Genomic DNA, 13,809 nt, shown 5'->3' with positions numbered 1-13,809 from the left:
TATATACCTCACACCCAGCTTCCCTCTTACCAATATCTTACATAAGTACAGTACATTTGTTACAATTAATGAACCGATATGGATATATTATTAACTAAAACCCATGCTTTATTCAGATTTCTTTTGTTTTTGCCTAATGTCCCTTTTCTGGTCCAGGATCCCATTCAGGATACCGCATTACATTTAACTGCCATGTTTCCTTTGGCTCATCTTGGCTGCAACAGTTTCTTAGATGCTTTTGGTTTTTGATGACCTTGACAGTTTTCAGGGGCACTGGTAAGGTAATCTTGTAGAATGTCCCTCAATTTGGATTCATCTGATGTTTTTCTCCTGATGAGACTGGTGTTACATGTTTTTTGGAGGAAGACAGTAAAGTGTCATTCTCATCATGTCGTACCAAGGGTACATACTATCAACAGGATATATCATGTCGATTTTAGATTTTAGCCTTGATCACCTTGCTGTGTGTGTGTCAGGCTTCTCCACTGCAGACTTATTTCTTTCCCCCCCCCTTTGCATGCTGTACTATTTGGAAGAAAGTCACTATGTGCAACTTATAATTAAGGAGCAGGGAATTATGCACAATTATTTGGAAATCTTCTGTATAGGAGATTTGTCCATTCTCCTTTATTTATTTATGTATTTATATCAGTATACTGGGTTTTTCAAAGATCTTATGGAAAAACCCAAATGAACTTTTTGGCCAACCCAAAAGCTATTCATTTTATACTCTGGGATTCTAATCCAATGCTACTTTATCTTGTTGCTCAAACTATTCCAGCTTTGACCACTGGGAGCTCTTTCAGTTGGTTCTTGTGTTCCTTTGACATCACTGTGAGCTGTCTGAGCTCCTCTATACTTTCTGGCACAAGATGCTTCCGGCGCTGTCTTGTATATTTCCTGCCCCAGTCCTAGAATCAGCCATCTCTCCAAGGAGCCCTAGTCCCTGTTACTGAAGAATGACATTACAAGCCAACATCTGGGCACTAAGCGTATACATTTTTAATACCTATTACCAGAGCTAGACATGAAGAACTTACAAAATGACACATTTTGAGGGCATTAAAATTAATGAAGGAAAAATCACAGAGAACTTTCAGCTCCATTTTAGAATTCCACAGAAAAACCTAGGTAGCCTTTCTCTTTAGGTATTTATTATAATCCAGAAAGAAGTGTTATGATCTTTAATTTTAATGTATTAAGATGACAAAGGCTTAAATAACTTCTTAATTTTATGTTGTTTTGAGGTTTCAAGTTTTTAGCAAGCATACTATTGTTCATCTTTCAAAACATTATTACGTATTCCCAATGCCTTAATAGCAAAATAAAGTCTATATCTAATAATCTGTATGCATGATACTGACATGATAAAGCCATGAGACCAGAAATTATATGGCCCCATTCCAGCTTCAATAAGCCATATGCAGAGGGACCTGTTTAAGAGATTGTCCCTGAGGGCTGAGGTCACACCTCAAAGTATCCTCCCCTTTATTTTCCTTCTGGGGTTACAGGAAGAAGACAGGTAATGGAGGCAGGAAACATTTGGACATCAGTGGCAATTAAATAAAGAGGCTTCAAGCCCCACTCTGCCTGGGCCTCCTCTTAGGAATGGACGTCAGTCCAGATCACAGGGAGACAGCTTTAGGATGATCAAGCATGATAAGCATCTATTCTATTCAAACCTAAGTACCAGGGCTTCCAAAGACTCTTGCCTACATCTCTGAGACCTCAATATACTGTGGTCCAACAATGAGGGAAGGCAGCCAGAGTTCTGGGGGAGGAAAAGTATTCTCATCCAAACCAGACTAGCTATGTAAGGAAATACCCGGAATCCCATGCATACCTGTGATTAAGCTAAAAACATTTGCCTTCATTTCCAATTGTGCACCTGCATCTTTAAGGCAGCTAACCAAAGCTGGAAGTCCATTAAGGCTCTTCAGCAACGAAAGGCCCAAGTCTCAGGCAAGCTTCTCAAACTCTGTCACATTATACTGTTTTCCCAATGTAGCATTTTACTTTAATCTAGTCATATCTGGGAGACTATACAACACTAGATGTGACAAGAGAAATTATCAGTCACTAGCGGGAAGAGTGAAAAGACCCATGGGTAGGGAAAAATTCAGACAGATCAGAGTTCAGGATTTTTGCCTAAATCTCAGTGTTGGTCTAAGAACCCTGGATGGAGGACAAGAAGCCTAATTTTGAATATCATTTTTGCTATTATCTAGCTCTTCTAGCACATGCACGTTATTTTATACTTTCACAGCTCCATTTCATCAAACATATACCAAATGGCTGATTTGTGGAATATTATCACTGTCATTCCATAAACTAATATACTTTATTCCTGGGCAAGACTGAGAGGGGTAGCCTTAAAATGATCCAAATCAACAGGAGTTAAAGAGTTAAAGAGAAGACAACCGGAATTCAGGCAATCATGCAGTATTCTTAAAATTCACTCTGGTGATGTCTACAAAGAAGGTGCTGAGACTCCAGACCTAAACCTGAAATGAGGAAACAGGAAGGGATATAGAAGAGGTGAGAGCTGTCATCTTCTGAAGAGTTATAAAACCACTGTTATGCCTATTTGAATGCAATAAACATTGTGTAGGAGTCTTCACTCGCTCATTTCCTAACCCTTATCTCCATGAGCACACTCATGGAAGAGTCATAGAAGACTGGACTCTGTTTACGGCAGGTAGTTATTTTGGTAGGTGTGCCAAAGAAAGAGAAAAAGTTGGGACAGAGAAATAAGAACCAAGGCCCAAGAGTTACTGCTGGGGAGGTTTCCAGGTAGAATAGAAGGATTCTTTTTTTTTTTCTCCTTTTTCTATCTTTTTTAAATTGAAGTATAGTTGACATATAACATCATATTAGTTTCAGGTGTACAACACAGTGATTCCATATTTTTATACATTGTGAGATGACCACCACTGTAAGTCTAGCTACCATCTTGTCAGCATACAAAGTTATCAAAATGTTATGGACCATATTCCCTGTGCTGTATATTACATCCTGTGACTTATTTATTTTACAGCTGGAAGTTTGCACCTCTTAATCGCCTTCACCTATCTCACTCATCCCACATCCCCCCACGCCCCCTACCCTCTAGTGAACACTAGTTTCTAATTTTTGATTCTGAACCTGAGCTTATTTAACAGGTGAAGTACAATTTACTTAGCATTCCTATGCACATAATAAGATCACAGATGTTAAAATGCAATTCCTTGTTTTTTTCTCTCAAAGCCCATGTTTTGAACCCTCTTACACTATTGGTGGGGATGTAAGTTGGTACAGCCACTAGGGAAAACAGTATGAAGCTTCCTCAAAAAACTAAAAATAGAGTTGTCATATGATTCAGCAATCCCACTCCTGGGCATATACCCACACAAAACCCTAATTCAAAAAGATACATGCACCCCTATGTTCACGGCAGCACTGTGCACAATAGCCAAGATGTGGAAACCACCTAAATGTCCATCGACAGATGAATGAAGAAAGAAGATGTGGTATACATACACAACGGAATACTACTCAGCCATAAAAAAGAATTGAAATGATGTCATTTGCAGCAACATGAATGGACCTAGAGATTATCATACTAAGTGAAGTAAGTCAGAAAGAGAAAGACAAATACCATATGATATCACTTATATGTGGAATCTAAAAGATGACACAAATGAACTTATCTGCAAAACAGAAACAGACTCACAGACATAGAGAACAGACTGCGGTTCCCAAGGAGGGGTGGGGGAGGGATGGAGTGGGAGTTTGGGGCTAGCAGATGCAAACTGTTATATACAGAATGCATAAACAACAAAATCCTAGTGTGGAACAGGGGACGATGGTCAATATCCTGTGATAAACCACAATGGAAAAGAATTTTAAAAAGAATGTACATATATGTATAACGGAATCACTTGGCTGTACAGTAGAAATTAACACAACATTTTAAATCAACTACAATTGAAAAAAAAGACATGTTTTCCCTTTCAGAGAAAGAGTTACAGAGAGAAGAAACGAAACTAAGACTCTGCTCTCAAAAATGATCTATAGTTAACGAGTTTTTACCAAAGAATTTCTATGTCAAATGATTTAAAAACCAAGGGAAGCTTTAAAAAGAAAAAAGCTGAAAGGTTTAAGTGTATGAGAACAGCATTTCCTGCCAGAGGGATTTCCTGTTTCAGGCAACCACAGGGGACAGTGTGGGGAAACATCCGCCTGCAGCCGCAGCCTGTGCCTCGCAGGCCACTTCTCTGTGCTACTCACCCTTCCTCCCCGACAAATGTGACGTACAGCTTATTTCTCTGCAGGTCTTTTCTGGAATAGCCCATAATCTGATTAAAAGCATCTTCGAGCAAGTGATCTCTTCTGATAATTAACCTGTCCATAAAGAGACAATTTGAAAAATACAGATTATTCCCTAGTCTTTATCTTTCTGGAACTGGGCACTTGCCACTTAATTTCCATTTACCACAATTAACTAGGTGAAAAGTGGAGTGACTTACTATCATCACTGTCTGCAATAAAGCTCACATCTGTCTTTAACTCTTAATAGCATTAACAAAAGTTACATCAGAGAATCACTGGTAAATAGAGCACCCCACTCCCTCCCCCAAAGACCTGTAAAAACAATGCAGGAGTTCAATCAATCAAATCCACTGATTTGGATGGACAAATCAGTTTAGTCCAGAAGGAAAATGATTATAAACACACACACACACACACACAAAACTTTTGTTTAGGAAAGGAAGAGCAACCCTAGGAGGTAATGTTTTAAGCCTGAATTCACCTGTACCAGGAATTCAATTCCTAAGTACCTAGAAAGATGACAGTGAGAACAACAAGGACAAACAAATGCTCAGTGTCCTCCAAAGCAGAGGAGTTTACTGTCATGCTTAGTTTAACGGAAAAATTAAGCAAATCTTGAGATTCCCTAAGTGACAGACACACAGGAATGATACTGGTGGCTGATTAATCTACTTGTGACAATGACAATTTAAGTTATCCTTAAACAGGTGTCCATTTGCCCTGAATGCAAATAGTAACGGAAAGGGAGAAGATCAGGAGGCTGAAGGCATGAAAGCTTGATCAGCAAGACCTTGATAAGCAGAGCTCAGAGAGGCACGGTGTTTGGGGCAGGCTGATGTTTTTTGAGGGTAATGAGAGGCGAACCTGTGAGTTCAGTTGAGCAAGCCCTGCATGGGGGGCAGTGAGCCGTGCAGTCACTGGGCTGGGCGCTTCTTTTGCACACCCAGGTCCTGACAGTGCTACAGTCAGACCCTCCCTCCTCTGTCCTCTCTCAAGTGGCATAGTGATCTCTAGTGGGGACAGGGCAGGGGGTGGGGCTGAAGGGAGTATGGGTAAGTAGGAAATTCAGATAATTCTAGCCCAAACAACATGCTGATGTTTCAATTTCTCCATTCAAAGGGAGGTGGATAAAGACAGGCAGAAACGACATTCATAACATATTATGTTAGACAAGTAAAGCTTACTTCATAGAAGGAAACAGAACTGAGCAATAGTCCTACACTCAGCTCAGGAGACAGTGATGTGTAATACAGGACACTGTGAAAGTCTTTAATGAATATGCGATGAGTCAATAAGGAGGTGCTTTTCAGGAGGACAAAATAAATCAGCTTTTAATTTTGCCTTTTTTTTACCTGAAACATGGTCATCTCTTTCCTGTCTGTTTTAAAACCTTAAGTTTAATTGTGCTTAATTCAAGAACTATGTTTTAGATGATCCTGTAATTTACACATGCCAAAATAATTATGCTGACTAAAACAAAGGTTGGTCATCCCAAATCACAAACCGTTTCCTACACTCCCAACTGCATCCCATCCTTTCACCATCTACAAATCCTGGGGGTTGTATTATTCTGACTTACTTTAATTTCCCTGGGCCTTGTCCATATCCTTTAGTCTCTAGCTTCCTGTAAAAGTTCCTTAGTTTGGCTTCAAAGTCTCGCTTGTAAGGGGCTGGAGCACGGGCATTGGCACGCTGAGTACCTACAGAAAACCACAAAGAGACAAGGGTGGGGATTTGTACGACGTCCTGACATTCATCACATCACCATGAAAAAATATTACCATGGGGCTGAGACCACAGTTAACAAGTTAAAGGAGGCAATACTTTTAGGTGCCTGCACTTTTCACCTCTCCAAGTCAAAAGCTATCACAGAGCTTAAGATGTCTTCTTTGTGGCCTTTTGGTTGAGAATAACAATCCTGTTTGAAGAGTTACAGTGGTGCCCATGTGTTAGTCAAATATGTTCCTCTTTTCAGTTCAAACTAATATGAGTCAAACAGTTACTCATGTCTAATGGCAACCGTTCAGGGTGGACTATCTCTGCTTGCTGCTGAGATGATATCACAGCAATCAGACAGGAAGTTACAGTGTGATCGCTTCTCGGCCTTTTGGCTAAGATCAAGTGTAGGAAGTTACAGCGTGAAAGTATGTGGTACACAAAGCAAGAATAGTGAGTTTCCATATTTGATGAAAAACCTACAAAAATTTCTTTTAGATATGCACTAAAACTAAGAAATATTGTAGACACATAATTACATACATTTCATATCACAGGGTAGAATAATCTTGATTTGAAAACAGAATTCAGCCATAACTGTAGAAAGCACACGTCTCCTGGTTGTGCAGAGTAAATAATACTATGATTTGCTGCATTCTTAATATGTTCCAAGTACTGAGATTATCTACAGATTATCTAAAGATGTTATACATGTCAGTCCATGGCAAGCATCATTAATAAAATATACAAGCAACACAATTTGTTCCTCTTTCCATAGAAAAATCTGGTTTTGTGTCAAATGGTGACTAACCAACAAGCCAGGATACAAAACTGATGATGGATGTGGGAATCAGCCGCCATGACAAAAACACTGGATATTTCCACTAAATACTTCACAACACAATAAAAGAAACCAGAAAACAAAAATCGTGATGTCTCAGGCATCACATATCAGGTAAGCTCCTTAAATATATCTTTATGCATGAATCAACTAAGTGATGATTATTTTTTGCTAACACTGTGTTACTTTCAGCAACAGTTGCTCAAAATGAAGGTCGGGTTGCTGGAGTGGATATCTTGGTTGGGAAGACAGTAATGGAACATATCAAATAACTAGAGAACAACTAAATCCTAAACTTGGTGGTATGCAAACTCTAAAGCAGAAGGAACAAAACTATAGCCCTGGGCCTGCACCCAGCCTTATAGATCTATTTTGTTTTTCACACAATGTTCTAAAGATTTTAAATTAACTGCCAACATTTAAAAATTAGGAGATTTCAAGTAAAAAAAAAAAAATCCTGATTTCGTTTGAAAATTATTTGGAAACTCTTGTAACAACTAGCTTGCATTTCCCTAAGGCTACAGAGGGCAGGTGCCCCATTAGCTGAAACATGTGCTCTCCACTGTGCCACAGCCACTCAGTGACAATGCATTTGAGGTCAATGTTACAGAAAAGTAACAGTATATGAGGATAAGTAGAGATCAAAATGCAAAAGACTTTAGGGAGGAGATGTTATTGGAACCAGGCCTTTTAAACACGGGAGACCCTCTAGTCTATACTGGGGCAGGGCAGCAAGAGCTGGAATAAAGCACTGCCTGCGTGTTCAGAAGACACAGAGGACACCGCATGGACCTAGAGCAGAGGGGGAGTGCTGGGGCATAAGTAGGAAATGAAATTGATTAGATGTTTGGTATGAAATTATGAGAGGAATTTTTAAAAACCTAGCTGAGAAGTGTGAGCGTGACGCAGTAAGCAATGGGAAGCCTTTACAGGTTCCTGCGCAAGGGAATAACATACAAGTGGTGTTTTATTTCAGAAATGATTTTGAGAGTGTATTGAGTGGATTAAGGGTGGGAAGGGGGAAAGACGAGGGAGGAGACCCAGTTAGGAGCAGCTGCAGCAATGGAGGCCTGAGTAGATGAGGACTAGCCTGGAAGATGGTGACTCAGAGGAAGTTTTACAATGTGAAATAAGAATTGGTAACAGTAGATACGTCAGGAAGAGAAACAGGAAGCTCTCGTGGTAACGTAAAGCTTTTTAAACAGTAACAACAGCTGTCATTTGTTGTGTCTGCTATGTACTAGGGACCATCCACTTCATGGAGAGGATCTTGGGGAATCCTCCCAAGTCTAAGAAGCAGGCGTTCTTATTATAACTGTCATCACTACTCTGTAACTAAGGAAACTGAAGTCATATGCGAGTGAATGGTAGATTTAGGATCTGAGCCAGGTCTGTCTGATGCTAAAGCAGCATGGGAAATGATGCTGTTGGACAGGGGCATGTGAGGCTTTCTCTATACGAAGCTGTTCAGGTCGATATACCCTGTAGACACTAGAAAACGTTGCACTGGAGTTCCAGAGCAAGATCCGGGCCACACCTGTGGATGAAATGAGTTACTGTATGTGTGGTACGGCACTTCGTGCAGTGCCTGCTGCATAAGCAGCCCCGTGTAAATGTTAGCTGTTACTGCAATTACCTGCACAGCTGTGAATACTAAACACAAGGGGAAACACTGGGGTTTGGGGAATGGAATTTAATAAAATTGGCTTAATCAATAATATGTCCAGAATTCTGCTGGCATAGTTATGCATCTTTTACCCAAAGAGCTAAGAGCTATGCCATAAAGAAAACAAACAAACTTGACCTTAAAAGGTCTGGGATGCAGAAGACTCCTAGGCAGTGGTTCTCAATCTTGATGGCACACTAGAATCACTCAGGAAGCTTTTAAAAATTCCAATGTCCAGGCCACAACCAGGGACACATTACATCAGAATCAGTGGGGGTGAGACCCAAACATAAGTGTGTCACGCAGCTCTCCAGATGATTCCAACGTGCAGCCAAGGCTGAAAAGTATTATCTCCCACAAGAAGGTCAAAAGTAACCAATGAAACACTTGGGCATCATCCAGGGACCAACACAGGGGGAATACTTCCCGTATTTGAAAGGCATCATTTGCAACGTGAAGGTACACGATGGGCATGAACTCTGGGCTCCTCTCTTGGATGGCTGAGGGACACAGCCGGGCAGCACACGTCCAGTCAGACTGGCAGAATAAAGCTGTTACTGCTGCCGTCTGAGTAACTGCAGACTAGTAAACCCAGACAGCTCAGAAAGCAGCCATAATGAATCAGCTTTCACGAGCTCGACATTGATAGGGAAGAGGAAAAAGAGGAACAAAAGACTGAAAAGCTTTCAGGACTCAAAAGAAACAATTCTTTAAGAGTTGATTACTTTTAAAAAACAGCACATATACTATTGCTGTATAATTTGAGACGCTTAAAAGGATGTGGGAAATGCCATAATGCATTCCATCAATATCAATACAGACACGTAATAAAAATTAGCCCTGACTCCATTTAAGCTCTTGGTAAAGGAATTCAATTATGGAGACTCTGGAGACAGAAACTGTTAAATGCAAAATTCTTTTGCTAATAATTCTATTATGAAAAAATCATTTATACATTACATCATGGTTTAAACATTACAGTAAATTATGCTGTTGGCCCTTGTCAAATTCGTAATGCAAGTCAGGTGCAACTGCCAAGAAAATCCAGGGCAGAAACAATATTTCTTCCACTTTGGAAATAAAAAATTATCTTGGACATTGGGCTCACAGAACTGAATAAGAACCAAGACTACAAGTGAAATTCTAGGATATAATTCTCTTACAGAGACAGTAATGTCATAGTCTTTATGGTCTTAAAAAAGGACGTCAGATACAAAAAGGTCAATGTTACATATAGGAAGTGATCCGATGAAAGGCCGATTTTATGAATAGTTGGTATTACATTAATTATTTGTAGGAAAAAATTTCAGTAACAGGTATTAGACCTTTTTTTTAAATCACTGCTGTGCCGGCCTAAAGTACTTCCATATAGTGTTACACTATTTCCATATACTGTTACAAAACTGCACAATCATATACAAACTAGAGAATTCTTTTCTAGGTGATACTAGAAAAATCTTGGCATTAAACTGCTGACAAGCCTGGGTCTTTTTTGATGCTGGGTGTGCCACCCAGAACCCAGACTGCTCTGATGACTGGCTCTCAGTCTGCAGTCGGCGGGCGGGGGGGGGGGGGGGGGGGGGGGGATGAAGCTCAGCCTGATCCCACCTGGTGCCAGGCCTCTGCACTGGGATGGCTCAGACCAGTGTTTCTTTTCTGTTCACTTAAAAAAATAAATAAAGCCTATGACATTAAAAAAAACAAACAATTCCCTATTAGTGAATGAGAACAAACTATCAAGCATTATAATTTCTGGAAAGCTCTATCTTCTGGAACATAGATCAACAATGGAAATTAAGAAAAAAAAACCCCAAAAAACAAACAAATTAAGAAAAACCCTGAAAAACAGCTGGCACAAAGTACAAGCAAGGAATTCCTGGCATTTTTGCTTTATTCTCTAAGAGTAATAAAAGGCCCTCAGGTCATTGTTTTGACCCTGTTGATGCTTCTATTTACATACCATTTATTTAAAAAAAAACTTGATGCTCTGATTTTTCAAACGTTGGCAATTTAAAAGCAGTTTACTAAAAGGGGAAAGCTGGAGGGCATGCCAGTGACAGGCATCTTCAGAGAGCATTAGGGGTGAGAAGCCAGGGAGAGTAACAACAACAAAAACACAAAAATAAAACACCTGTATATTCTGACAGAGACACTATTTGGTTTTCCTTCAGTCTCTGGGATCATAACTCCTCCATCCCCGCCTACCCAGAGAGCATCCTTCACTTGTACTGTTTGGTTCCTAGATCATCTCTGTGGTGCTTAGCAAAGAGAAGGGACAGAACACCTTTTCTAAAAACAAGTATGAAGCTACTTCAGAGACTGCGGGAAAGGGGAGGGAAGGGAGAGGGAGAAATGAGGGTGGCAGGAAGCCAAAGAAGGAGGGAGGGCGAAGAGAGAGAGAGAGAGAGAAAGGGAGGGAGGGGGGAGGGGGAGACAGAGAGACGGAGGGACAGGGAGGGAGCGGGAGAGAGAAGGAGGAGGAAAGGAAGGCGAGGGGAGGGAAAGGAGGAGAGAATATTTGTGAAAAGAGCAGAGGAGAGAAGCAGCATCTGGGATGCTAAGACGTTGGAGGGAAAGAGAGGAAAAGAAGGTCCTTAAGGAGGTGCACTGTGTGTTGAGAGAAATAACCGCCCTTATTAAGACAGCCTTTGGCAAAGACAGTGCTGTTTTACCTCCCTTGAGTGTGACCTGGTGCTCTACTGGCTTCCAGAGTGTCCAGTTCTAGTCAAGTGTGCTGATCCCCAAACCATAAAATGTCCTCAAGGCACTGTGTACGGGGAAGCAGGGAGAAGTATAATGTATTTATGAAAGAGTCTCACGGTGGGTTAAACAAATTCTCTGATGTTTAATGTCACAGTTTTGGTCACGTGGAAAATTCACATAAATAAGCACATCTCCAACAATATTAGTCAAATCAGGTGTTCTTGCACTTAAATTCCTAGAAATGGGCAGCTACAAAAAGTCCTTAAATAAACTTCTGGGTCCTATATTTGGCATAATAAATCATATGGTAATTGGAAAGATCTTTTCTTTCTGGCATAGCTAAGGTTGGGACTGGCATAATGGTCCTTGAAAAACAAACCTTCACATTCCATAATTTTGACAAATTTTAGGTGAGCACTCTAACAGCTGCAAAAAGCTGTGAGTCAAAGTTTCCAAAGCCCCTCTCTCTCCTGCACTTGAAAAGACATGTAAATGTGCTTGGAATGAGGAAAAGTGTGGAAAGTTTAGCAAGTTTCTAGGTGTTCTGAAAGAAGATCATTAAAATTTATGATTATCGTAATTTTCACAATATTATTCTCATACCACTAAAAGGGATGAAATTCTAGTCGCAAGAAGGAAGATCAGACAACTTTAAAAAATCTGTTTGAAATGTTCTTGAAAATTCTATGAAAATAAGAACTTTAGGACTACTGGTTGGAAGAGGCTATTTTACTCAAAGAAACAGAAGATTCCTCCACAGAGTAAATGAGGCTAGTCTTACCCTTGTTTCATGTGGAATTAGTTACAGTTAATCCCGTTGATATTCCAATTTCACGATCAAATAAAGCCCACTGAAACAGAGTAGGCCAAAAATATGGAGAGGATTCTTCCTGAAAATTAAAACCACCACAAACACTGCTAGCAATTTAGATATAGGCGGGTTAGACATGTCTGTGGAAAACATTTAACTCTAAATCTGCTTCCAGAATGTATTAATTACCACCATAGGTTGCTTACGTCCATTTGTGATGCTACATGAAAAGAAGAAACTTAGTCGCCATTTAGAATGTTCATAGAGTCTCCAAAGTGTCCAGCCTGTCACTGAGAGCACATGGCTTTGTAGGGCTCAGCAAGGACAGAATCTGGTGATCTACCTTTTTCTCTGGGAGAAAGGGCCGCAGAAAAGGTCTGGAAAGGAGAGCTTCAACTGGAATGAGCTCTATTCCACAGAGCTTCATTCCTGTAACCATAAAGCATGATGTGAAGGGACAACCCACTTAAAGGCCCTTGTAGGGTCTAGCTAAGGGTAAGGCCAGTCAGAATGATTAAACCTCTAGGCAGCCAGTTCAGCAAATCTGAAACAGATTCTTATATACCAGTTATCAGTGGTTCAAATATTGACAAATTATACTTCTCAGATTTCCAGAAAGAAAGAAAAAGGGATAAACTAACACTTATTGGATGTTTGTCACGTTCTAGGTGCCAGGTGAGGTGTTCTCCTCCAAATAACCATGGGAGGTGATTACTACTATTCCCATTTTAAGGAAAAAGAAATTCAAATTCAGAAAAGGAAGTAAATTACCCAAAGTCACACACAGTTGGTAAACGACCGAGGCCAGCTGTGAATTCCATTAATTCTTCCCCTACACCTTTAAACTTACCTGTAGAGCCATATACTTATTTGTTTTCATCCTGTAACTTCAAAATAGGTGTCCCTACTTTGTTCCAAAGTTGACCAGTGCTTTTGCCTCTAGCGTCCTGCCTTCGCACGGGCCTGTGCTGTGCTGGCTGCTGCTTCTTTGCCCCATTCAACAAACCACCTTCCTTCCACCCACACTATGTGGGTGTGTGACCGCACACACATGCTCAACCTCCCCATCCTAAAATCCCATCCTTAATTTTTCTTCTCCTAAGTACAGCCTTATTTTGCTTTCTTTTCACTTCCATGTTTCATGAAAAGAATATTTTTCGTGCCCGTTTTCTACTTTACACCTTCTATCATCCTGTAACTGGTAATATTCCAATTTATGACCTATTAATTCATGGAAACTGCTTGGCAAAGGCCATATATAACTTCATGATTTTCAAATCTAATGGCCTCTTCTCAGGCCGCATCTTTCTTGACTCCTTTGAGCATCTGGCCCTGTTAGCCACTCCTTCCTCCTTGAAACCTGGCTTCCCTGAAAAGACTTTTCTAATTCTCTTCCAAAATCCACTGCCCCTCTCACTTTCACTTGCACCCTCAGCCCTTCCTTAAGTATTGGAGATGCTCATGTCACCATCCCCTATTTTCTCTTCTTATTACTGATCTGTCCTTCCTAGTTCCTCTAATCTACCCTATGGGCTTCAACTGCCACCAGCATACCTGTATTCCTAGCTGCTAACCTCTCCTGAGCTCCAAGACAGTGTTTCCAGTTGTCTTTGGGTTTCCACTTCCAGGTGGATGGGCCAAAGATTCTTCAATAAACCATGTCCCAAACCAGCGTCCTTTCACCCCTCCCCTCCAGTATAATCTTTTTCCTTTCTTGGTAAATGGTGTTACCATCTGTCTAGCAGTCTATGTGGTGAGAAC

The 13,809-nt window shown here is 40.5% G+C and overlaps 1 protein-coding gene and 1 pseudogene across 5 annotated transcripts in view; one reads left to right on the top strand and one right to left on the bottom strand.

Moving 5' to 3' along the window:
- The window catches only part of HECW2 (HECT, C2 and WW domain containing E3 ubiquitin protein ligase 2), a 387,653-nt gene that overhangs the window by 42,275 nt on the left and 331,569 nt on the right, over window positions 1-13,809 (bottom strand). For 4 of the 5 annotated variants that reach the window (XM_057746089.1, XM_057746090.1, XM_057746092.1 and 1 more), the window contains 2 exons: window positions 5,891-6,011; window positions 4,270-4,383 (listed from right to left, as the gene is read on the bottom strand). In XM_057746089.1, coding sequence (XP_057602072.1) covers window positions 4,270-4,383; window positions 5,891-6,011 — 235 coding nt within the window. The remainder of the gene's footprint in view (window positions 1-4,269; window positions 4,384-5,890; window positions 6,012-13,809) is intronic. The other variant, XM_057746091.1, reaches the window with a different exon arrangement.
- LOC130859762 (U2 spliceosomal RNA) lies at window positions 6,403-6,558 on the top strand (annotated as a pseudogene).

Source organism: Hippopotamus amphibius, chromosome 8 (genome assembly GCF_030028045.1).
Source record: "Hippopotamus amphibius kiboko isolate mHipAmp2 chromosome 8, mHipAmp2.hap2, whole genome shotgun sequence".
Lineage (NCBI taxonomy): Eukaryota > Metazoa > Chordata > Mammalia > Artiodactyla > Hippopotamidae > Hippopotamus > Hippopotamus amphibius.
Note: the sequence above shows the minus strand (reverse complement) of the source record. Positions and strands in the feature narration are given on the sequence as shown.